Source organism: Sparus aurata, chromosome 9 (assembly GCF_900880675.1).
Source record: "Sparus aurata chromosome 9, fSpaAur1.1, whole genome shotgun sequence".
In the NCBI taxonomy this organism is placed as follows: Eukaryota; Metazoa; Chordata; class Actinopteri; order Spariformes; family Sparidae; genus Sparus; species Sparus aurata.
In genome coordinates, this window is record NC_044195.1 from 9,740,771 (window position 1) to 9,765,518 (window position 24,748).

General features: G+C 40.8%; 1 protein-coding gene across 2 annotated transcripts; it reads right to left on the bottom strand.

Moving 5' to 3' along the window:
- Nucleotides 1-1,548: 1,548 nt before the first annotated feature.
- zmp:0000000936 (interleukin-1 receptor type 1) lies at nt 1,549-24,307 on the bottom strand. Of its 2 annotated transcripts, none has more exons than XM_030429107.1 (12): nt 24,174-24,307; nt 13,938-14,015; nt 12,680-12,932; nt 11,597-11,789; nt 10,967-11,138; nt 10,738-10,800; nt 10,282-10,417; nt 9,943-10,097; nt 7,593-7,736; nt 5,901-6,068; nt 4,083-4,366; nt 1,549-3,003 (listed from the first exon to the last, which is right to left on the bottom strand). In XM_030429107.1, the coding sequence occupies exons 2-12, from the start codon at nt 14,011-14,013 to the stop codon at nt 2,728-2,730; spliced, it is 1,920 nt and encodes a 639-aa protein (XP_030284967.1). In that variant the 5' UTR covers nt 14,014-14,015; nt 24,174-24,307; the 3' UTR covers nt 1,549-2,727. The 2 variants fall into 2 exon arrangements, with proteins under 2 accessions (XP_030284967.1, XP_030284966.1); XM_030429106.1 differs by lacking the exon at nt 24,174-24,307 and adding an exon at nt 14,135-14,365.
- Between the last annotated feature and the right edge of the window lie 441 nt (nt 24,308-24,748).

Sequence of the window (24,748 nt, forward strand, 5' to 3'; positions counted from 1 at the left end):
AAGCGCAGCTAATTTCAGCTACCTGTAAGGTAATCCAGAATGTTTTGTATTCTTTAATAATTGTTCAGCAGGAATGTGAAGTGTGTGAAACATTTTTGGTCATAACCTAACACATGTTTAATCACCGGATCTTAAAACTGGGCTTATGAGAGGGTCAAATTAGTTATAATGAATATAAATACATGGTTCAGGATAATCCGGTTACACCTGTTATATACACTGTTCCCAAAATTCACGAGGACTTGCTACGTCCTCCAGGAAGACCAATTGTGCCTGTTAATGGATCTCTCACAGAGCCACACTCTAGTATGTGGACTCTCGCATTACCTTCACATCTCAAAAACACTTCAGACTTTTTAAAGAAGTTGAAAGACTTCTTCCATGTACTATGGACGTGTCCAGCTTGTACCCAGTTTACCTCACATAAATGATCTTGAGGCTCTGAGCTATTTCTCAGTTCACTCAAAGAGTGGACGAATTATCTTTAACCAATGAGGTGTTGACAAGAAATGTTTTCATTTTCCAATATCAATACTATCTTCAAGCTCAAAGCTGTACCATGGGATCCTCAGTAGCTCCAAATGACATTTGTTTAGTTATGGAGAAATTTGAGTCGAACTTTATCTGTGACAACAATCCCTACTCTAAGTTTATCAAAAGCTATCTTATGTACATAAATGGCTTCATTTTCATTTGGAGTGGAAAAAACGAAAGATGTAAATGAGTTCCATACTTTCATTAAGTCAACAATGGAGTCTGTGAAATTCACATTGTGTAATGATCTTTATCGTATTTTAATTTGAGATGTTTTTGTGAAAACTTGTGTTCAGACTGAACTGTAAACAAAGGACAGAAATACTTTCCACCAGTCAGATTTGCCGAAGAGGTCTTGTCTCAGATCCCCAGTGGTAATTTCCCTTGCCATAACTGTGTACACTGCAGTTCTGTGATTAACGGGAATCATTTTAACCATCCATCAGTTGTCGTTATTAAGGTCTGTTACACTCAACACTTAACACGTGGTTTACCTGTTAAATGTATTATGTAGGTAAAACAAAACAGGGGCCAAAGAAATGAAACTGCGCGCACAAGTGCTGTATTCGTAACTCCGATGTTATGATCATCAGTGACTAGAAACTTCAACAGTCACAATCATAGTTTGAGTCAACTTCATTGAGGCAGTGAGGCAGGAAGGGTGACTGGGAGACCGGGGACAGGAACAGAGTGTTGGATAGACTTCCCGGACGCTCTGATTCCAAAGGAATGAATGAGGACATGTAATTTGATTGTTTCTTGTGATATAAATATGTACTATTTTGTTGGGCTCTCCTTGAATGGGATACAGCTCCTCCATTGGTTTATATACAGAATCTGTTGTGCAGTTTCGGATAACCCTTTAATTAGCACACCTGTGTGGTTTGACTGAACATTTGCCGGAAACACATGCTGAAGGAGGGCGTCCTGCCCCGAAGGTCCATGTGGCAAGAATAATAGCATAAACTGTTTAATGGTAGTGCTGATTTTTATTTTCAATCACTTGAACCACAATTTCGTTTGTAAATGTCCCGTTTATTGACAGAAGAGTCAAGCTTTTATACAGAATACTAAATGAAACTGTTGAGTTTCCTGTGCTATTTCAGAAGCTTCTGCTTACTGCTAAGAACAAAATTATACAGCCCAGTTCAGACCAATGAAACTGTTTCAGAATGATGCAGTGGTAAGCTGCACCAGTTTGAGCTGACCTGTTGCAGCTCGACTCGGCTGATGGTGTCACCTGCAGCCCCGCTTGTCAAGTGGCCGGTGTCTGGTTTTAGACAGTAATGCACGTAATCAATGTAATTTAGCGCCCACTACTTTATGGACAGCTTCACGTCTTTTTCCCTTCTTTCTCTTACTCAACCATGCTTCACCGTACTGTCCCTTTCTCTCCAACACACTCACTTAGTTTTTTTCACCATTTCATTATTACTACAAATGCCACTGCAGTATAAGTAGTAGTTGCAGGTTTCAAATCGTCTCATTTGCAAATCTGTGGTCTGAAGTTGGCTTAAGCGAAACACAAAACACAAAAAATTGTGCAGCATAAAAAAAAACCCCAAAAAAACCATGATGAAAATATTCAGCACACAGTGTGATGTTTCCCCCTCATTTTAGCTTGGCAGCAGATAATGACATTTAATGAGAACACATCCAGTGGCAGCTGCTCTTTAATAACTGTACAACATTGGCATTACATTTAATATGAAACTCACAGCTTGTTACTTGACTTCTTATGCTAAGGTAGATTTGTCATCTTTTTTACATACTTACACTTTCCACATATACATATGTACATTTTACACATTTTCATTCGGTTTCATCTGTCCGTCTCTGTCCACCTGCCGGAGGATGTCAACAGTTTATACGGGACTCTCAGGACGGCCCAGACACCGTGATGATCCGCACATCATGTGTGAGCCACTGTGGTCGAGTTTTTATAGCAAAGTATCTTCTGCGCTCTCTCATCCAGCTACTCCTTCAGCACATGCTGTACATGGCACAATAATGACACAAATGTGCTACTTGTAGAAGTTTCACATTTTGGACGCTCCAGTGGTGTAACCTTGACTTCTGAGTTGTCTCTTTGTGAGGGCATTTACTACCATAGACATTCGTATTGGAAGCCAGCAAGTCTCTGGTCCAACAGTGACACATACATCAAACCCATCATAAGTTGAGCATGGAAGTTTACTCAGGGTACACCGCTCTCTTGCCCCTCACCGGCATATGATACCTCATCTCCTTCCAAAACCTGAAGGAAGGGGAGAGGGGCGGTGACAACGGCATGTCCTGTCCACCTCTCTCCTCGTCATCTCTCCTCCTCACACAAGTCCTCCACCTCTGCTTCGGCCTCATGTTCTTCCACCAACACACAGCGCCCTGCTTCTTCCTCAGGTGACGCACTGACTCTGGGAAGAGAGCCAGCTGAGCCGGGGTGATCTCTTCCAACTCAACCAGAACCACCTGGAAAGCAGATACAAATTAGAATCAGGGAGACTTCTTAAGCATGTAACAATGAAAGAGAACTGATGCGGAACTAAAGAAATTACTGAAACCACTGAATCACCCTGGATCTCTCTTTCCAGCAAATACGATTAGATACAAGCCTTGTGCTGTAAATGTTGTAGAGCTGTGATTATTTTGATGATTGTGACTAATTTCTGGTTTCCTTATCATCACAGTAAGCCTCATCACCTTAAAACAACAATTCATCTTTATATATATATATAAATATCAACAGCTGAAAAGTGAGTTTTTGAATGTGAAAAGTTATTGGGGCATATCATGAGTGTCCCTGAGGTTGTGAATTCACAGATTCATTGGGCTCAGCTGCAGATCTGTTATCTCAGCTCCTTTCTAACTGACAGAGACCGGTGTACAGATCAGCGAGTAGCTCCTCAGTCTTAGCCAGCAGTTACTGTCACTTTCGCTGGTTAACGCGACAAAGGGATAGGGATTCCAAGAGTAAGTTGGCACCAGGCCAGAGTTGAACTTGTCTGTTGTCTGGTTAAAGTGCTCTGTCAAAGATCATTTGTTACAGATCATTACCAACACTCTGGTAAAAACAAGTCAGATCAGACTCTGTGGAGGCAGATACAGTACTCAGTATCTAACACCTCACATTGCGGCCAGCAAAAAAAAAGATGCAGACAGAGAGTAAAATTAGCTTGTATTGATCGCAGTCCTGTGAAACCGGTGAATGTAAGTTCACCTTTACTCTCCTTTTGTTCCTCTACCAACTATTGGCTCTAAAGCTGCTATGTGTTCCATCTCCAATAAAAGCTAGTCTCTCAATTTGTCTGTCTGCTGTTTGGTGCTGAGTGGGTAGTGTACTGTCTCCTGTTGTCAATATTGTATCAAACTGAATATTTAAAGTGCCATCAATACTCGTGTTTTCATATTATTGATTTTCCAGTAGGATACACTAGCTCTCCTCTCCAACAGCAAGTTGACACATGCACCACTGTGGTGCCGACATAGTCCCACCTCCTCCAGAAGTAAAAGGACTTAGATGTTGTTGTACTTAAGGTCTGTTTCCTCACCTTGAGAGATCCCTCCAGCAGCGCTCTGTGCATCGCTGCCACGCACTCCAGCTGCTGCCTTGTGTCTTGATAGAGGTCTTCGCTGTCATCAAAGCACATGTTGCTACCGCTGTCTCCGGCCTTGCCTTCGGTGTTACCGCTGGTGTTGCTGCTCTTGGAGATGATGTTGTTGTTGTTGCTACTCGTGCTGCTCGTGTGTCTTTTGCTCACGAAAGTGGAGGCGGTGTAGAGCAGAAGGAGCCGGCGACTGGCTTGTATGTTCTCCTCCACAGAATCCACGATGGCTGCAGGGAGGAAACGCAGGTTGAAGAGACTCTGTGTTGGGCCAGGGGTCCCTGACCTGCGGGCCTGGACCCCAAGATAATCTACAGGATAACAAGCTAGGAGAACATCATCCTCTCCACAAAACATATCAGACTTACTTGCTACTACTCGCTAAACTAAACTAAACCAAACCAAAGCTGGACATTGGTTATGAACCAATGATTTAGTCTTGTTTTCTGAAAAATATGTTATCAGCCAGTGTTCCCCTGAGCTTTGTCTAACTCATAAATTGTAAACTAAATAAAAAACGTTGTTCAGTAACTTGGATAGCAGCCTGCACAGTGTCTGTAGCTCAAAATAAGGCCCTGTCCTTAAGCCAAAACCAACATTTGAGTACTGTTGTAGAGAAATGTTTACTGGGTGTATGAGCAAAAAGTAGTTTATTCAAGTGTACAACAAGTATACTTATTTTATACAAAAACTGAGGCAGTATACTTGAAGTGTACTTTTTATATACTATATTTTATATACTTAAGAAAAGTATAGTGAAGTATACTTGGCTTATACTGAAAAGTACATTAATACTTAGACCTACACTTATACTTTAATACTAAAGCTTATACTTTAGTATACTGTAACGCCCCTTGTGGACTGTGGCGCAAAGACTCTTGGGTATTCTGTTGTTGTTGGTGTAATTATGGTTCGTGAATGTGGTTGTGAATAAGATGAAGTGTAAGACGGTTGCGGGTTAATTCACATCCTTGTTCTGTGGTTAAATTGTGTCGACTTAACAAAGATGATAAAATTGTTGGCACCGTGATTGAAGGGGAGTTTTCTGGGAGAGACTTCCCGTCTGTTAAGCTATTAGCGTAAGTGATAATAAATGGTGAATTTTTAGCTAGAACTTGTCAAATTACAAGTAATAACACTTATTAAATCTTAAGGTCAAGTCATTGACTTGTGCTTATATTTAAGTTAACAGAATAAAAATGTTTTTCACTACACACATTTGCTTTGAGGTATTACTCCTGTTATAAACTTACATGTTAATAAACTAAAATGTGGACTAGAAGTATATACTTAGTACACTAGTAGTATATAGATGAGTGTACTTGTTGTATACTTGAAAGTGTACTTCTGTAAACTTAAATGACCTTATAAAGTATACTTAAAGTATACTTTTATAAACTTAAAATGTTCCAATTTAGTCCGAAGAAGTATTAAATTAGTATACTTTCTAGTACGCTACAAGTACATGGTCCATAGTATACTTGCTATACTTATACTTATACTCAAGCATACTTGATAAAATGAACTTCAAGTATACTATACTGTATATACTATACTTTTTGCTAAGGGTGACAATATAAAAGGAGTAGTGACAACCCAAGAAAAGGGCCTCTGCTCTACCTTTTTATAAGAACCTTGAGGTTTTTTCAAATAATGAGAGTTACAGAAAAAACTGATGATTTTTTTTACTTAAATGACATTCGTCACCCCCTTTTGGAGGCAAGTAAGACTACAACACCTGCTCAGCTACAGTATGTGACTTACCCTGGCCGGGCAGGCAGTCGCGGCTTGCAATGAAGAGTTTGTAGCCACAGGCCCTTTCCAACACTTGAGGCAGTGTGTCGATGGCAAAGGTCTCCACTGCCTTACTGTATCCGACGGCACAGGGCGGTGGGTACGCCACGTAGGCGTCGTACAGCTTCCCATCCAAATCTGACACGGGAAAATAAGAAAAACACTCATTAATTGTATTTGCAGCGCTGCGTCTTTTGCTCTGGTGAGGGTGTATCAAGGAAATAACAGAACTGAAGTGCACATTAGGCCCTGCAGAACTGATTCAAGTCTCAATAAGTTTGGGGCTGATTAATCCTGCCAACATGCTTGAGCTATTTAACAAAACTTATCTGAAATATCATGTTTCTTTGGATAGAAATTCTGTTGAGCAGTAAGATTTTTTTTCTTAATTGTGCAAAATCGTCCCACACAGCTTCCACATCCGCTCGAATTATTCTGCTGTGTCAACCTGATATCCACAGACGTCCAACTACCTACCATTAGCTAGTCAGCAGGCAGTTTCACTTCTCTTAACCACATGCTGCCGAGTCAGCATCGCAAGCTAAGAGTGCAGGTTAGTGTGCAGTCTCTATCTGGTCTCTAAAGATCAACATGATGAGCCAGAGCCCAGGAGCCTCCTCGATATGGGGGGAGAACAAATTCTCCATAAGTTAAAACTTTCTCTCACTAAAGGCATTTTCTTTTGAAATGTTTCAGAACTGCACAGAATTTAATTTTGCAGTAAAGTTCAAATCTGAGCCTGTCATTAAACTGGTCACACAGTTGATTTCTGTCTCAGTGCTTTTTGTTATTTTCCCTCCATTTCAAGCAGCATGAGCACGTGATAAACACATCCACCATTTTTTATTCATTAAGGTGCAATGTGACAAAAACACATCAATGTATTGACCCGCGCGTCCTGTCTTGTAATACTACTTTGCTCTTATTGCAGCTGTAGTCCAATAATATAGCTCAGGCCACCACAACGTAGCTGTGTTACCCTATTCAAAATAAACAGACTAAACTCGAATGCCAGGATAGGGAAATTAGCCTATTCTTGCACCTTTTTCCTAATAAAAGAAAAATACAACTGTAAATTTTGACATTGGTCACGCGAAACCCTTGTGCTGGCTCTTCTGTTTCTCCGAGCAGAGCTGGCTTGCGTAGACACAGAAACTATACTGTGTCTATGAGCACTAATGGCTCAGTTAGGTGACCTGATATGCTAACAACCGCTACAATTAGCACCAGTCGGTGGTTAGCCTGGTTATGTGCTGCCCCGTATTTGTTAGAAGTATGAACGTGGCCAATTCTTACATATTCTTACATCAAAGTGTGATTTTGAAGACCTCAGGCAGATCTTAACATGCAGTCCTGAGTGGTAGAGGGTTTTTCTGTTGCAAATAGGCGGATGACATTTAATCAGAAATACTGCAGGAAGCCCTGTGGTTAGGCTGTTCCCCTATTTGTTCTCCCTGTGACACATGCGGTCAGGTAAAAGGCAGAGGCTAAGATTCTCCGTGTCGTTATGTCTGTGTGGGCACTGTGCAAAGTCATTTATAACTATTGGTTTTTCCATCTTGAAGCACTGTGGGTTTAGTGTAGCAGTATTCTTTGAGGGCTGACATTCACATTACACTGTACACTGTACTATGTTACGGCACACCTGCTGTGAGGCCTTACCTTTATTTGTGTAGAGGACCGGAAACGCTGTCCTGAACCACAGCACAATGTCCACCTTGAAGAGGTAGTAGATGACGACACTGATGATAAAGAGGGCCGTCACACCACCAAACACAGATCCAATGGGAAGTATGATGTTGGGATCTGTAGAGATGAAAAGCACACATACCAAACAAACAGTTTTAGGCTGTGTCCATGTGTCAAAATATGTGTGCAGGCGTTTTGTGTCCTTGCATTAGTGACCCTTTCTGGCAAAGCTGTCTGACTCCCCGAACAGCATGCAGATAACATCCTGACAATTGATTTCTATGGCTCCTTTTATGGCACATGTAAACATTTAAAAATGCACTCAGTCTTTACAGCTGATTTTCAGTGGTTTCATTTGTAATGCCTGTATATAGGCCGGTGGGTGCCTTTATTTAAAGGCAGGAAAAGTGTCAACTCTACTGGACATCTTTCTAAAAAAAAAAAGGATTATCATGTGGGTTCAAGTTTTTTGCTCTAAATTATGTCACATAATCACTGCCGGGAAACACCAGGAGTCGCCGGGCTCTGCTGCCGGAGACAGACGATCTTTTTCAGGAGGAAATGTGACGAGGAGTCAGTAGAACAGACAGGATAACAGACAAAGACACCAACAGCTATCGGATTACTGTTGTTTGGTCCTGTAATGTTGCTTTGGGCTTTTATTTGACAAGTGAAGGTTCTGTTTAGCTGTCGGACTGTGATAACCATCAGACCAACACCCCCCTGTCCTGCCGGCTTTCCCTAACACACAGACGTCGTCTCACCTCTGATACTTCCTACACTGTTGGAAACTGTCCCCTCATTCCACCTCTGTTACTTTCATTCAAACAATGAGGTAGAATAATGGTGCAATATTCCTACCTTCAAAAGGCAGTGAGAATGGGACTAATGTTTAAAAGTTTACCAGTATTTGATAGTTTTCAGTTTTTTAACAGCTTATTCAGCATTAGCCTCACCAGCTGAAATACTGTCTTTCTGTAAAGGTATTGTAAATTTGTACAGTGATAATGATACATTTAAGAGAAAGGGTCATTCCTTTTTTAAGTATGTTTAATGAAATTTTAGTATAAAGAATAAGTGTGTGTATAGGGAATGCCAGACGTGAACACAGAGTATCCTATATGTTACGATATTGTGGAGTGTTTGAGTTTGTACATTGTCAGAATGGATGTAGTGTTTTCTGTATTTCCAAAGACACCAAAGGACAGTGAAAACGAAGTGATGGAAAACAGACAGAAGCACAGTGATGTTGACAACGATTTTTAATTTTTAAAATAGCATTTTCGAGGAGGATTCTGGGGAGAGCAGTCACGTTTCCCTGACTCGTCCTTTCTGTCTTTTTTTCAGGAAAAATTATGTTGCCTCAGTACCTGTAACATATATTAGAAGTTAGTTAAGAAGTAGTAGTAAAGCGAGTTAGTAGTAAATATCATCCTTAGTACTTTGTTGTCTGTCGCGTGATTTGTGTTTTCAGGACTGTTAAGTTAAAAAGCTCATCAGGAGAGAAATCGTTTTTGTTTTAAAACTTTTTCTTTAAGCAACCCAGAAATGGCATCACCAATTAGACAGCAAGCTTTGTGCAAGGACATGCGACCCATTGGCATTGATTCAGGAGAGGGGTTTCAGAATCTCACGATGAAACTGAAGTCACAATATAATACTCCAAGTTGCAACACAGTCTCAACTCGTATACTGTGTCCACACTAAAGGATAAAACAGTCTAACCACACCTAACCACAGACAGATGGGCACAGCTGGCCATTCAAATTTAGTCAAACAATTTTTTTTTAGATAAATTGTTCCACATTTTTAGAAAAACTGACAGCCTTATCACTAGAGCTGAAAGTCAGTCACAATAAAATTGATAATTTGGAGAAAAAAAACTGCAAGAAGCTTCTTTGTCCTCCCTTCTCATATGTGCTTTTTTTTATATTCTATGATGGGAAAATGTTTCATCTGTTCTTTGGAGTCCCAGTAAAACAAACAATGTGAAGTGTCAACTTGGTCTCTGGAAGGTAGAGTTGGATATTCTCCAATATGGCTGCCAGATATGTGCCCTGATGCTAAATTACAAATGCTATAATGGTATAAGCAAGATTTGCGCTACTCTGCCTCTGAGTGGCCAGTACTCATTGCCTCATTTGGTTGGGCTGGTTAGGTACAGGAATGGGGAGTGATGATTGGTCAGGATAAGAATATCCAGGTAAGGCAATCAGAGGCAGAGCAGTGCAGGTCATCCTTTCGCAGCGGTAGGATTCATGAAGTAACTGTGCAACCTACATAATGTATTTTAATGTTAGTCAGGTAATCTCTGTGTCTTTACCTGCTGGAAGCAAAGTGAAATATTGCCGAGGAAAGCCCCGAGGACTCATCGCCTGACAAGTGTAGTTTATGTTGAAATTCTCCTCCTGCAGCTCCGAAATGATCAGCATCCTCTCTATCCACACACCTTTGCGAGGAACATCCTCCCTCCATGAACTGGTGAGGACAGACAGATGAGGAAAAAGATATGTAATGCAACCAAATGTGACATTAATGTGCTTGGTTCTAATTGATGTCGTATGTCTTTGAATTTTGCTCATACAAAATTGAGCATTTCTCATTCATTGTACCCTAAAAGGAGCAGATCGAGCAAAACAAAAGGAAAGATGAGGGTGCTGACCGTTTTTCAGACGTGTAGAGTCCTTCAGAGGGATCGGTATTGAAAAGGTATTCATCGTTGACTATCCAAATGACTTCAGCGAAGGGCGCCCCGACACATGGCACGAACACGAGGCACCTCTTGGTGAAATTTGACCCTGAAAACATTCATAAACAATAACACAAGTCATATTTTTCTCTTAATCACAAACCTGAATTTTAAGTTTTTACATATTATTCAGATTGTATCACGGCTACAATCACCCTGCTCACTGAGCTGATGGGTGCTGCAGTTAATGGTGCCAAATATTCTAGCTGAAATGTGCAACTGCATTTACGCGTCGTGTCATGCTAACAAAATGGTGTCACAATGGTTAATGATGTGGGTTTTTAACAAAGTGCAACTGTGTTAAGTTCAGAACCCTCAGTCAGTCCAAAACACCATAATTCTCAGAACATGGTACAGACGGGGACTCACCCATCTCTGCCTTGATTATCTCATTGGCTGGTTCATGCACTTGTGGAACCATAGAGTACTCCTCTGAAAAGATAGTACAAGAACAGAGATTGAGGCTCATTTTGCAGATCATCATTCAAATTATACACAGTTTCTTGTCAGGGGAATCATTTCCACCTTGCGTGAACTGAGTTTTTTGTTGCTAACATCTAGATATCTTGCTCATTAAAGTACTTAGATCCATTCTAACCTCTGACCCATGCGTCTATGGTCTCAGACACGGATCCTGTGACGCCCCCTAGAGTAAAGGTCAGAGTACAAGTGTAGGAGCCGTTGTTTTGAAGTTCCACCCCATCAATCTTCAGTTTGGTTTTATCCATGTAGGTATATGGGTCTGTCCCATCCACTATGGGGTCACAACCCTGGATGAGGAAAGGAAACATGAAAGTCAGCCAAATACCTCTGGGCAGTAACCAAATCTAATTCAGACTGACTGCTTGACATATTCCTCAGTAATCAAGAGAATAACTAGGTAGTTAGCATGAACAGTGATAGCCACCATGCAGAGTAGACAAAGACAGACTTCAAAATTATGTTTCCAGCAGAAATTGAACTAAAATCTTGCAGGTAGATTGAAATAAACTTCACCACAATTGTTATTAAGGTCATTTATATCTATGTTGGATTGCTTTCTCCAGGTATATTACTGGATACATTGAAGAATTTATCCTATAATCCTATTTATAACCTATAAAATGGCCTTTCTCTGATCTAGTATACAGTTTACTGGATAGTGTTTTGGTGCAAAGTGAGATCTGGTCCAGCAAAAACAGTAACTGGAGGAAACTCTAGACGGTGACTAGACTTCCCCGTTACTCACTCTGTACCACTTGAGGGAGGAAGTGATGTTGTAGCTGTCCAGTGTACTGATGTAGTCCTTCAGGGGGCAGGACAGCATGTCGGTGACGCCTTTGTTTAGCGTTTGACCAGCTTTCCTTGGCCTTCCACACTCTCCAGCAACTGGCTCGTCAACCACCAGCTTAGTGGCCTGTCTGTAGCACCCAGTGGGAGTTCTGTTGAAAATAAAGGCAAATTCCTTTTGTTTCGTAACAGTTTATCTGTTCACCTTCTGGCAGTTAAATCGGGAGCCTCTCAGGTTAACAACAACAAATTCCTCACAAACCTTTACTCAACAATGATAATTTTAAAGGTGTAATTTGTAGGGGGCAGCATATCACCAGAGTAATCGACAACTGCTCTTTACTATACTCTCTGCTGTAGCTATGTGTGGCTGTAGATGGCTGCTGTTAGACACAGCTAGCAAAAAAATAAAAGCACAGCTGCTGAGACTGACGGATGCCAGTTTGAAAAGCGGGAATACAGTATGGAGGCGATTTACTGCGTCTTGGACAGGACTATGACTCAGGGGACGAGAAGACACGGCAGGCAGGGACAGGAGAGGCATGTGGCGGCAGAGCACTAAGTTTGGTGTCAGCAGCTGGCAAAAAATAACATGATGAGATGGATTCCTTTCAAAGTTTATTCTGTTTTTTATTTCTACTTGGACCAAACCAGAGGTGATAGCGGAAAAAGACTGTTTTGGTGAGTTTTATTTAGTTTGAATTGAGCGTCACTATTAGTTAATGAGGAAATGTATTTTGTCTCAGTGTACTGCTGTATTAGTCTTTTTAGTTAGGAAAAGGGTGTAAAATATTTCCTTTCTTGACATTTTGTGAGTTTATTATTTTTAATTATTAGACTAGGCTGCAAACTTACCACTGAACTATATCTCTGAATTGAAACTACGGGAACTAAACTTTAAACAAAAATCTGGTAATATTTTACAAATTGCTCCTTTAAAACAGCAGAAAAAATATTTCTTAAGGCAGTATACTGTTATTTCTACACACACTCACATATGGACACATTTTCTCTCAACTTTTAAAAACTGGTGTTACCTTACCTCAGTATGGTCACATATTCCCCTCCATCGTCCGGCAGTACGTTAAGAAACCACAGAGTCTCCCTGCGCACCAGGATTCGACCGGGCTGGTCGCGCATTTCTTTGCTGGTCTTTGAGTTGTACCATGTGATGTTATAAGGGTCGCTGGTGATGTTGAAGACTTTAGGACAAACCAGGGTGCTGTTAAGCATAGCCACGTCCCCAGGTACAGAGAAAACTCTTGCAAACTGGAGCTGGTAGTCGATGCAATTCTCTGAAACACACAAACATCAGTAAAGAATTGATTTGTCATGTTAACAGCGTTAACAGTGCCCCTATCCAAAGGGCGATGTGTTTGACAGCGCTCTCCACCACCACCCCTCTGGTAGCTTTTAAGAGACTTGTAGAATCAAGGCCAAGGCACATTGAAGCTGTTCTGGTGGGACAAGTCTGTCTAACGCCTTACTTAGATTTGTCAACCATCTGTATATTTTTACTTCCATGGATTAGGAAATATTCATTAGCATGCTGTAAATCTGAACCTGTCTTGTACATCTTTGTTTCTTTTAGATTGATCTTTCTGTCTTATGTAAGGCGCTCGTTGCAGTTGTTGAAGGTATTATACAAATATGTTTGTCTTCCCCTCCCTCCTTATTGGATGTTCTCTTCCCGTATTTGACCAGTAGCTCAGGGATTAAAAGCTGCCCAGAGGACATCGTGCCAGACCTCCAGTATTTTTCCATGCTGCTCTGTGTCACTGAGTTGGATTTTTCTAACACTATGGAAGCTGAAGCTGAAATTATGAAACAGCTATGTTTCCCATCATACACCTATGAGAAAACAGAGGCTACAGTAAGGAGTTTAATTCCAGTTTAGCCACTCTAACCTTCTATATACGCTCCATCTAAAAGTTTCCAGAATGTCCAGGATTAGATCCAGCAACTTTTGTTTATGCCAGAAGGCTTTTTCACTGACTGCTGGATATTTAACTTAATAAATCTCAACCAAAGGAGCTTCATGGTTCGATCTCAATAGCAGCCTGTCAGACGTCTGGAGTACACATCTAACAGAACAGTTATACGAGTTGCTGCCGTCCCACCAGCCGCCAGAAGAGGGCAATACAATACTTCTGTATGGACTGGAGGCAGATGTTTGAGTTAGATTTGGCAAAATAACATATGAAATGTAATACTTACAATAAGCTCATATAATACTGCACTGTATGTGTGTATGCGTGTCTGTTTTAAAGAAATAGAGATGACAGTGTGATTCAGCTCACCCTGAACAAATCCAGTACAAATCTCACACAGCCCGAGGACAAACAGAAGGCTTCCCAGTGCTGAACGCAGGTCCATGGCTGAAAAAACACACATAAACATCGGTTAGAAAAAAATATGTACAACTAGCCTGGGTGAAATTGTTCCTGGAGGAAGAGTGACAGCACCATGAAAGCATGACAAGCAGACTTTAACTTACTGGAAAACGTGTGTCCACTGACACGAAAGGTCACTGGAGGTTTTAAAAGCACAATCATCAGCAAAAAAACAGTTTTCTTTCCCCTTTAACCAAATCTTAGTCCTGCCTATTATTCCTGAAAGTGCATCTGTCTGTTCCTCTCTCTGCTTTTTCTTCCGCTCTTTACCTCCTTTCTCTCGTGGATGACAAATGCTCTGGTATCTCATCAGTTGTTTGTGCAGAAACCTCTGACAGAACCCTGCGTAACGCTTTGGAACTGGAAGCACGCCCGGCATTCCTGGACGCTGCTTAATACAAGTGAACTTTCCTACTCAGTCTTGCCCGTGAATCAGTGAACAAACACGGTAGACCCATGGGGCAAACTGGTGTCTCAAACTTTTACCACTAACGCAGTTACTGTGGTGGTTTACGTCAGTCAGGGTTTTGGCGGGACTCCAGGCCAAATATCTGTGTTACCACAACGATTTACAAATGCCAGTCTTTTATTAACAGATGGTTAGTACCACACTGTGATTACTTTTTCAATATTTCTCTGGGTATTTTTCACCAATAGTGGCTGGTATTGGTTCTCTTTTCCTTTATTGTTATGTTTCTCAAGGTGTTTGTAGGTGCTAATAAGTTACTCTCTCTGTCCGTTATATTTGAATGGGTGGCTCTAGTGGGAGGAGCGTTAACTGGTACAGGCTAGGTATCCTTTTTGGTATGTTACTTTTGGGACTCTTAAAGGTATAGTTCAGAACCAGAATGCTAAGAGATTTTATACCAACACAAACTTTTTGAACCTAGTGGAAGTACTGTAAATGTGTATAAAACTTGACTGTCTCGGGCATATCTTGAGAAAATAAGCAAACGACCATGTTAAGATAAGAAAGCCATTGAACTTTAACTGCTCCAACAGAAAAATCTCACATGTCATAGTGAGTTTTCTATGGAGATTTTTATTAAAATTGCATATCATCAACAGATCACCATTGGTTGATAAACCAAACCAGTACCAGCTGCTTTTTATCAGATAAAGCGAAACTGAGTGTCCAGTCATCTTTGTGGACTGTAATTAAAGTGCATGACTCAATCAGATGCATGTGGGTGTGGACTGACTCAGCAAAACTGAACTTCTCCTTGTGAATGAACGCACCTTAATGTCCAGTAGGTTTCCTGATCTGAAACTAGTGGAAAACCTACTTTGCTGAACAGACCTGAATAGATAAGGAACACCAACACTTATAACAGCATGATGCCCCACTTATTAAAGAGGGACAGCACGTGGTGTTTTGACAGCTTCGCTCTTCGGGCTCCTCATCAGAAAAATGACCACATTGGTTGACTGTGAAAGCAGCTTATTAAGACAGATATTAACGTTTATGTTTAGTCTGCCACCTCTCATGTTGGGAGGAGGTCGGGAACAGATGGTTGAGTCAAACAACCAGGGTGTCACCATTTGTGTCCAATTGGAAAGAGAATAATTGTAATTTACTAATATCATCAAATTACATCAGATATGACGCAACTGAAGTTCTGTAAGTAACATAGTTATAAACCAAACCACTTTCCTTTTTTTCTAGACCTAACCAAGATGTTTTAGTGCGTCAAGCTAACTCTCTTATTGACTACTGGCTGTACAGCAAGTCTTGAAGTCACTCAAATTAAAGAGGGACATTATACACCTTTCACACCAGCCAACAAACCCACCAACACCCGCTACCATCTGGCTTTTGTGTGGAATGTTATGACTATTATCGGGATTTACTTCCGCACCAATTGACCCTGCAGTGCTCCTGAGTACTTATTGCCACAGGCATCGAACAGGTCTGATGTAAACACCATTCCCTGGTGAACATGCTACTTCTTGTGTTGAAGTTAAGGCTGCTGGCTCGTTGACATCTTTCCTCAGGCAGCTTGAAAATCGTTCGGTCTGCACCAAGTTTGAAAGAGAGACTGAAGTTCAAGTTCAACGTAATTAAAAATAACCCCTTGTTTGTGGCTTCTGTGTGGTCTGAGCCCGTCAGCAGCCTGATGGCTACTGCACATGTCCAACTCTAACAGAGACGAGAAATAAACGAGATGTATAACTCTGTAGCAACTTCTGTTATGAGCTCAGGAAAAAAAAGTGTGTCTAATTTAGAGTATTAATAATGAAGACTTTTTAAACATATTTGACTTCTGCTGCATGTATTCTGATGACGTATGATCTGCTGCTTTCTACTGTTCCCTGTTTGTTCCCTGTTTGTCCGGCGTGTTGTTGATAAAGAACCTGACATGCAAGTAAGAAAGCAGAAAACAGAGGCAAACTTGTCCACAACAACAAAGCATGTGCACACTAATTTTGGTGCACATGTTGCATTAGTAAAAGCGTGAAACCCTGGTAACTGTTAAGGTAGTCAGGTTTATAGACACTGATACACAACAAAAACATACAAAAATAAACTAAAATATATGCTTTTGCTTTTCTTTAAAAAGTTATGATAAGGTTAGGGGCCTAGAATATCTGCGGAATTCAACATACGGGGTTGATCACGTGCATCAACAGAAGCTGTAGTATTGTGTTGCTCTTTGCGTGAGATTGTTCAGCAGATAGCAGCTTATCTTATCTAACCACATCTGTCACCACATGCCTTCACAGTTCTGAATGAGCCTCAGCATTCGGAGCACTATAGATAGCTCCTGGTGACCTGTATTGTAAAATTAGCAGTGCTGCTACTCCACTGGCAGCTATGATACTGTACAAATGTCACGTCTTAGCACAACTGTAGGATGTCTGTGTTTTGTTTTGTTTTGTTTTTTTCAAAGAGAGCTCAGATAAAATCAATCAATTCACCATGAGAGATTATTTTTTACACTGCTTTGCCATTGTAATTTTGTAAAAGTCAAATGGGGGACCATTTCTCAAACCAATACAGTTTATTTTAAATAGAAAGATACCCGATGTGTAATGCTCAACTATCATGCTGTCAGACTGTACAACCAGCACTGCTCCCAGTAGACCTCACTGTGCACTGTGCAAAACAACTCTATACACAACTCATTTCTCTTTTTTGGTTTGCACTATCAATGCAATACAATAACAATACACTGCCACACTGTTTATAATTACATGTTCATATTGTATAATATTATGTTTTTTGAAATACTACTGTGCTTTGGGTGCCTTTGCAAAGACATTTTCCAATTTGCATGACAATAAAGGAATTCGGATTCGGATTCTGATATAGCTTTAAAGAATTTTGAAGGTAATTTCAGGGATATTTAGGCAGAAAAAGTTTGTTTCATCTTATAAAAGACAGAGCGCTGTGTTCTTATGACCAAAATCTTATAAATTCAAATTTGAACTTTCCTCTTTGCAGCCCGCAGTCAATCAAACTGTTGTTGCATCTTCAGCAGCAAGGACGAACGGGAAACTTTACAAGGAAACAGTAGCAAGAAAAGGTGTGAAAGCCGTGGGTAGAGGACAGTATACAAGAGAAAAATCTCCTTAACCGCAGCATCTGCACCTCTCGATCTCACTACAGAGAAACCAACTGCTCGATGGAAACAGGGCATTGTAAGTGTAGATGCACCGGTGGTTTAACATCCTGCAGTGAACGAGAAGCGCTGCCTGTGCTGTGGTTTGACGCTCACCACCGGCACTTGCTAACAACTTTCTTTTCACTTCAGTCAAAGGGCAGAACAGTTGTGATGATGGGGCCCTTCCTCACCTGCAGTCCAGTTCTTTGAATCTACACCAGCGCAAATATTATTCATTGTGGCACTGTGGTTTGGACCTGTTTGTGTTTACACTGGCTTTATACAAGTGAACCAAGAGGGGTAAACAAGAAGTCATACACACTCTTTGATTGGACAGTTTGAGTGACTGTCATCCTGCATCACCAGCACATCTTCAGGACTCACGTGGGGAATTCAAATGGTGGTGACTGACAGCAGAACATTGAAGCTTCTGATGTGTATTCTTATGTTAGTAGTAGACTGCAAGCTTGGAGTAGGTTTTCTTATTTTTTATCAATCAGTTTTTGTTGGGTTTTTTTTTTTTTTTTTTTTTTTTAGAAATTACTTGTTTTGATTGACAGACAGTCTGAAACCCAATGATTTCAAGCCAGAATGCTTTAAGATATCAAATCCAAAGTGAGGACAGCTGGAACCTCCACATTTTAATTCACTGTTTATCAAAACTGTTGATCAGTTTATTGACTAATCACGTAATTGGCCAGTCATTTTTGCACTGATAAAATATAACAAAACAAAAATAAAGCATTTTGAAACATTTGAGAAATGAGATAGTTTCTTTGGTGCATGTGTCAGACAAGCTAAGCATTATTCAACTGAATCTCTGTTTTAAAATGTTGCGGTTTTAAAGGCTGGGTGATAAGTGCTCTTTTGAGAAAAAGAAGTATTTTATTAAAAACCATAAAAGAACAAAAGTCTTTCCTTCACCACACACAGCTTTCAGCCCCTGCATCTGTATCTGCTTAAGGAATCCTGTAGGAGCACTCGGGGCGGCATGATTTCATTCTGGGACAAGCTCAGGCAGAGAGGAGCGTGGGAGAGCTCAGCCGGTTCAGCAGGCCGTGGTACGAACTGACACGTGGGAGTAAAACATGGAAGACTGAGGTGAACGGAACTGAGTAAGTCACACAGAGAGGTGAAACGTCTGGCAGTGCCAGAGGTGTTAGTGTTTGGCTGTGTAATTGAGCACTGCTTCAGACAGTGGTATATTTTTCCCCCTATAGCTTGTGAAGCGTTTGATGACACATAACCCGCGTTTTGTTTTTACTCCACCCACAATTCAGTACAACACTTCGTAACATGTATTTCAGTTGTGACTATAACACCTTGTCATCTGCATTAATTGACTTTGCAGTAACTCAACTTCACCCCCACATATTACTGGTAATCCACGCTGCACTGAGCTGCAGACAGCAGCTCATGGAAATATGACTTCCTGGCAGGAAACTGTTAAAAGAAAGGAGGAAAAGAGTTTCCCGTGCAAAGACTGTTGTGTTTATACGGTCTTTTTATATCCACGTCTGCTTTTTTAACCTTGAGGCTATGAACACTGACATTGCTGCTGTTCAACCTGCAGTTGTGTACGTGCAGCAGTTAAGTTACCGTGTTTTTGTAGTTAGTTTAGTTCTGTTATTGTAGGAAAACAAGGCCGTAACTTCAAGGATTGACCTCCTCTATCAGTCTGTGATCTACACTGGCTGTTTCCCACGTTCAGGGGTAGATCTTCTGAAGGACCTGGCCCATGACGCTGTGTTCCACTGAGGGACGGTACAACCAAGAACATTCACAGTAAAAAGTAATCAACCTGGGGTTAGTGCAAGCACCTTGACTGGTGACTGCAGAGTGTGTTCCTGAATGGTCTTACAAGGTTGTTCTGCCAATGCAGAAGTGACATTATTTGCCAATTTTTTGAAGCATTTTTTTTGCTGCCACCTCTGACTGGCTTCTTCTCTATAGTAAAGGCTTGTTGATATTGTGAGAATGTCTCAGATATGTTGAGCCACTGCGTTAGATTTGGAGGAAATGCTGGATTCTTTTAAAGCGCAGAAGAAGAAGAGGAGGTTGCTGTCCAGAAGCCTCAGCCAAACAAGGCAGAAATGTCTGGTGTCTGGTGACAGTAGATGGTGGAAGGCTAATGTAAATATCATTCCAATCAGTATGTGCGTATCCACTGCAGGGACAGGAAGGGAAAGGCTGTTGGGGGGAAATGTGGCAAATTTTAAATACGTGTTTATTCAAGCAATTATTTCCTGCATAAACATTTATTTACAACTTGTTTATGGAATAGCTGCTCCGTGAAATAATGCATCTCCAGCGTGTTATTTTCTGTTTGTAAGACTCAAACTGACTGACAGAAGGACATGTTGTTCCCACATCTGAAGCAGTGTTGTGGAAAGTGCCTGTGTGACAGAAGCTGTTGGGAAATGGGCCTCTCTAACTGAGGAAATGTGTGCAATGTTTGATTACATTACAACAAACAGACAGAGAGGAACAAGCATCCGATCACTTCTGTTTGCGTTCAGTGATGCAGTCGCTGGTCGTGTTGGCCCACAGATCTGCTCAGTCGTGCGGACTTTGTCCATCTGTTTGTGGGACAGCATTTACAACTCAGGCTGTAGGTAGATTACAGGCCAAAGGTTGGGACAGCGTGAACATTGACAGAACACTTCACCGCTCGAACAACATGTTTTTATTGTCAACTCAATGTTATGTTGGCATGAATTGTAAGAAAAACATTATTTTTAATGTTACTTTAATTGTCACTGCAGATAGAGCTGAATTTGAAAATGGCGCAAATGTAAAGAAAAGTAATGCCAGAACTTTGAACATTAGATACTCAACAACAGAAACACAGTGAGGTGGGAATCAGCAGCAGCACTGATTTGGTGAGAACAGCGGTTGAATGCAGCCTACTGTGCGGCTGTCCTGGTATGAGTCATTGCAAACAGCAGGCACAGATTCCAGTCCTGATTCACCGACGAGACAAACGTGAGGCAGCAGTGGCACATCGTACTTTCACCCGCTGTTCTCCTAAACACTGGACAACTAACAGAATGTGCAAGAGTGGAACGACTGTAAACTCCCTGAAGGAAAACACGACAATAAACACTCCCACGTGGCCCACACTTCATCCAGTCCTGCCTTCTCCCCAGAACTGCATCACATAGGAGACCTTGTCAATTCAGTTCAGGAAATCCTGTAATCTATGTTAAGAATTAAACAATGACCCCAGAATTATTATATTGAATTCAAAATCTATCAATTCTTTTTTTTTCTCTTATTGCTTTGTCTTTAAAATGTCCATTGAAATTCCTTAACCCAAGATTACAAGTTACCTTTTTGGACCAATGATTCTGTTATAATATAACTAAAATATATGATAATTTACTGATTGTTTGGCCCGTTAACTGTCAGAAAATTGTGCATGTATTTGAATTGTCCAATCACAGTTTCCCAGAGCTCAAGGCGCTGCCCTCAGATTATTATTTTTTTTTAACTAACCATAAATCCAAAACCCAGAGATACTCAATTAGGTATCTCATATGAAATGAGAGAATGCTCGAAAATGTCTGACAATTAATCATTGAACAAATTAGTTTTATGTCGACCGACTTATCGATCAATCAGCGACTACGCACTATGCACAAATCTCCATATGATGAAAGAACCGGAAACAGCAGCAAATCCTCACGCTGGAGAACCAGTAACATGTGAACACAAACACATTTTGGCTTGATAAATAACTGAGAATCCAAATCTTTGTCCATCATTTTGCTTTCAGTTAACTAAATGATGAGTCTAAACTGAATGTTAATGAGTTTATTGTGAAGCTCCTCCTCATAGATCTACCTCAGACACTTTTGGGAAACAGGACAGCTGTGTGTTATATTGTCATGCCCATACCGAGCTAAGCAAAGCCAAAAGTAATCATGTTTTTTGAAGGGGAAGAGGATGTGATTCCAAATGATGGTGGAGAATTGAAACCCAGGTCCCCAATGCATGTTCTAAATCAACAATTATGTTAACATTCAACACATTTGCAACAGCAAAACAGCAAGGAAATGTTACGACGACTAAAATATGTCTTTTTAAGGAGGAAGTTGTGTTGTGTCAACATAACTGGCAAGTTGCAAAAATGTTGATTCTGACAGATCAGCAAAATGTTCAGAGACAACAAATTCAATTTGTTTTCCTTTAAAATTTGCGACCCTGCAATACAACATCCACTCTTTTTATAGCAATGTTTATGTCGATGTAGATCCACCGTGACTTTACTCATTGGTTTCTGGACTATCGTTTTAAAGCTTGCTTTGACTTTATGACCGTCAGATCTCGTTTTTGGAGCCAGAGTTGACGGTATTTGAATGAGAGGCTGGGGATGCAGAAGATATCCTGATTGGATCTGACTGAGAACCCGATAACATGCCGTGGTAGCGATCAATCGCAAGGTAGACACACTCTGAAGCACGCTCTGCTTTATGTTTATCATTCAAAATGGGACCATAATTTACAAAATGATCACCATGCTGTGCTGAGGAAGACTGAAACTAGTGATCGAGACCATGGACTCATTATGAAACTGTTTCCTGAGGAAATAAATCAAGTGAGAAAGAAACAGGCTTCTTTTTTAAACCTGTGTAGTTGCCTCCTGTTGTCCGTTAGAGAGAACGCAGGTTAAAGGCACTTCTGCATTGGCTTCACTTTTCAAACCCAGGAGCTCCATGGGCATTTTACACAATCAATGGTGCTTGCAGTATTGGTAAAGGTTCATGGTCTGTTTGAAAACAGAAAAAGTCAACAGTGACTTGAGACATGAGATTTGGGTAGATACTGACCACAGACAGTTCTGTGAACTCAAACCCTACACACTTCTGCACTATATGTACATATTGGTGCTGCTCTAAGAAACAGGGATACCTTGATAGAACATGTAACACAACCTGCAGCAACTTGTTCAGATGATGACACACCCAGTATGTATGCCAGTGTGCCAGTTACACTGCAAGTCAGAGCCAGCTAATCATTTGTGCTTATATAGAGCTCACCATTTGCAAACAAGGACTTGAATAAACTATCTCACTTTAATTCCACTCTGATCCATATATGTAGGTTATAGGTTATTTTGTTAAGAAACCTTGTACTTTTTTAAGCATCAGTTTTGGATTTCCTCTCGATAAAAAGGAAACACGTTGACCAGCGGAGAAGCTCTCTACATCTGATTCTCATGGTCTGCCTCTGAAACTGTTTATTTTTAACCATGTGTGAGAAAATATCTTTAAAATTAATGAGCCAGCAGGCACGGGACATCTTGAGATACAGCAGTTAATGTTACTCAGCTGGACTGGTTAGGGACAAAACTACATGGGAACAGTTGGATATAAATGACAGACCTCAGCCCCTAATGAGGAAACCACAGACATAATGTTGGAGAATGTCATCCGAGGGGACTTGTAGTGATCCGTTCAGTCACTGGATTATGTTTCGTGGAGAAGAAGTTGAGACCATTAAGTCTGTGGGAGGTTAGCAAACTCTGTGACTCATTTAGCAATAAAAAGGGAAAATGATGGGAGTTACCCTTCATACTGCAGAGCATGAGGATATGACAAGCGTGACCGAATGCAACATTTCACACTGAGGAAAAACACTGTTTTGAGTGTGATTTGAAGGTGAAACATTTTATCTTGGTTTTGTGGTGAGGGGCTCTACTAGACCACTGATGGGTTTTAGTCATCTCTTCATTTCAACTGTGGCTTTGCTTTCTTTAAAATGTAAATCTACGCTAACTAAATAAATAAGATCCAAAAGGAAGTCTGTGCAGCAGCAGCAGCATGCATTAACACACTGTGATGTACAAAAGGCTGCATTTCCAACTCTAAAGGCAGTGTAAATTACCAGCAATAATATATATATATACATATATATGATAAAAGTGCTCTGACCTTTCAAAGCAATTAAACCCCCGTCGGGTTAGTTCGGCAGGACAGCTGAACTAACCCGACCTCAATTAAGAGTTTAGACATCAATAAAATTCACAGGTGTCAAAGTGTAACACACACAGCTAACCATCAGTTTCACTTCTGTGCTGTGCAAGTGTAAATTGTGGTCACCTATTTACAGGGGACATGACGCGCCTAACCTCCCTGTGCCAGATGCCTGGCATAGATGTGCAGGTTATGAAAAAATGCTAAAGTGCTCTAACACTGTTGTAGAGAAAGTATCTGCACAGATTTCACAGTCAAGACACAAACAGAAAGAACATTTTTGGCATGACCTGACGGATTCAAGGAGACACAAACGTCCGTCAAAATATCAGTATGAAGATTTTGATTTTGTGTCATGATTCTTTCATTTAAGAAAAATTTCAACAGCCTGCCACTGATTTTAGATACATCTCTGGTAGCTTTGAGAAAAGAAGCATGGTAGGTGAGCAGGTAACTGATATGGGACAGAAGGTTGGGTTCACCTCCGGTTCATATCACAAAAAATAAGAGAGAAAACAAACCCTAAGATTTGCAAAAGTGACCAGAATATATTGACTCACCTCAGAGAAGGCGACGCAGATGCACCGAACAGACGGAAGGGAAGGACGAGACTGGGTTAAAACACCACAGCAGAGCTCAGAGAGGAAACCTCACCTCTGACCCTCGCGTGCAGAGAGGAGTCTCCACCGTGCAGCTCAGAAAGTGACTCAACAGCTCTGTCCCACCTCCATGGTAAGAGAGCACCAACAGCGCAGACAAAGAGGAGGAAGAGTGTGTTTGGATTGCACCTTTCATGTCTGTGTTCACCTTCCCGTGTATGTCAACACGCTGTAGAGCAGAACCCTCCCTGAAATAGCTTACAGTAACCTCAGCATATTAACAATGTTGTACGATAAGGATTAATCATTCAACAGATCACAGAGACACAAAACAACTGACGCTGATGTGACGATGTTATGAAAAACACGCTTATCATAGGATATGAGTGCAAATGTTTGCTTTTCATATCGTATCTTTACTGCTGCGAGAATGCATCGAGATTTTAAGCTCCAAAGATTTCAACAGCGTCCAACTGAGTCATGCGGAAATGTTGCTTTCATTTTTAGGAAAAAGAATAAGAATTCCTCACTTCCTA

What these genes read in the sequence shown, in the direction of transcription:
- zmp:0000000936 (XM_030429106.1), bottom strand. Translation starts at nt 14,192, where the DNA reads ATGATTGTGCTTTTAAAACCTCCAGTGACCTTTCGTGTCAGTGGACAC. An exon ending in CAGTGGACACACGTTTTCCA is followed by an intron (nt 14,016 to 14,134) that starts GTAAGTTAAAGT and finishes GTGTTTTTTCAG; the next exon opens with CCATGGACCTGCGTTCAGCA. An exon ending in TTGTACTGGATTTGTTCAGG is followed by an intron (nt 12,933 to 13,937) that starts GTGAGCTGAATC and finishes TGTGTGTTTCAG; the next exon opens with AGAATTGCATCGACTACCAG.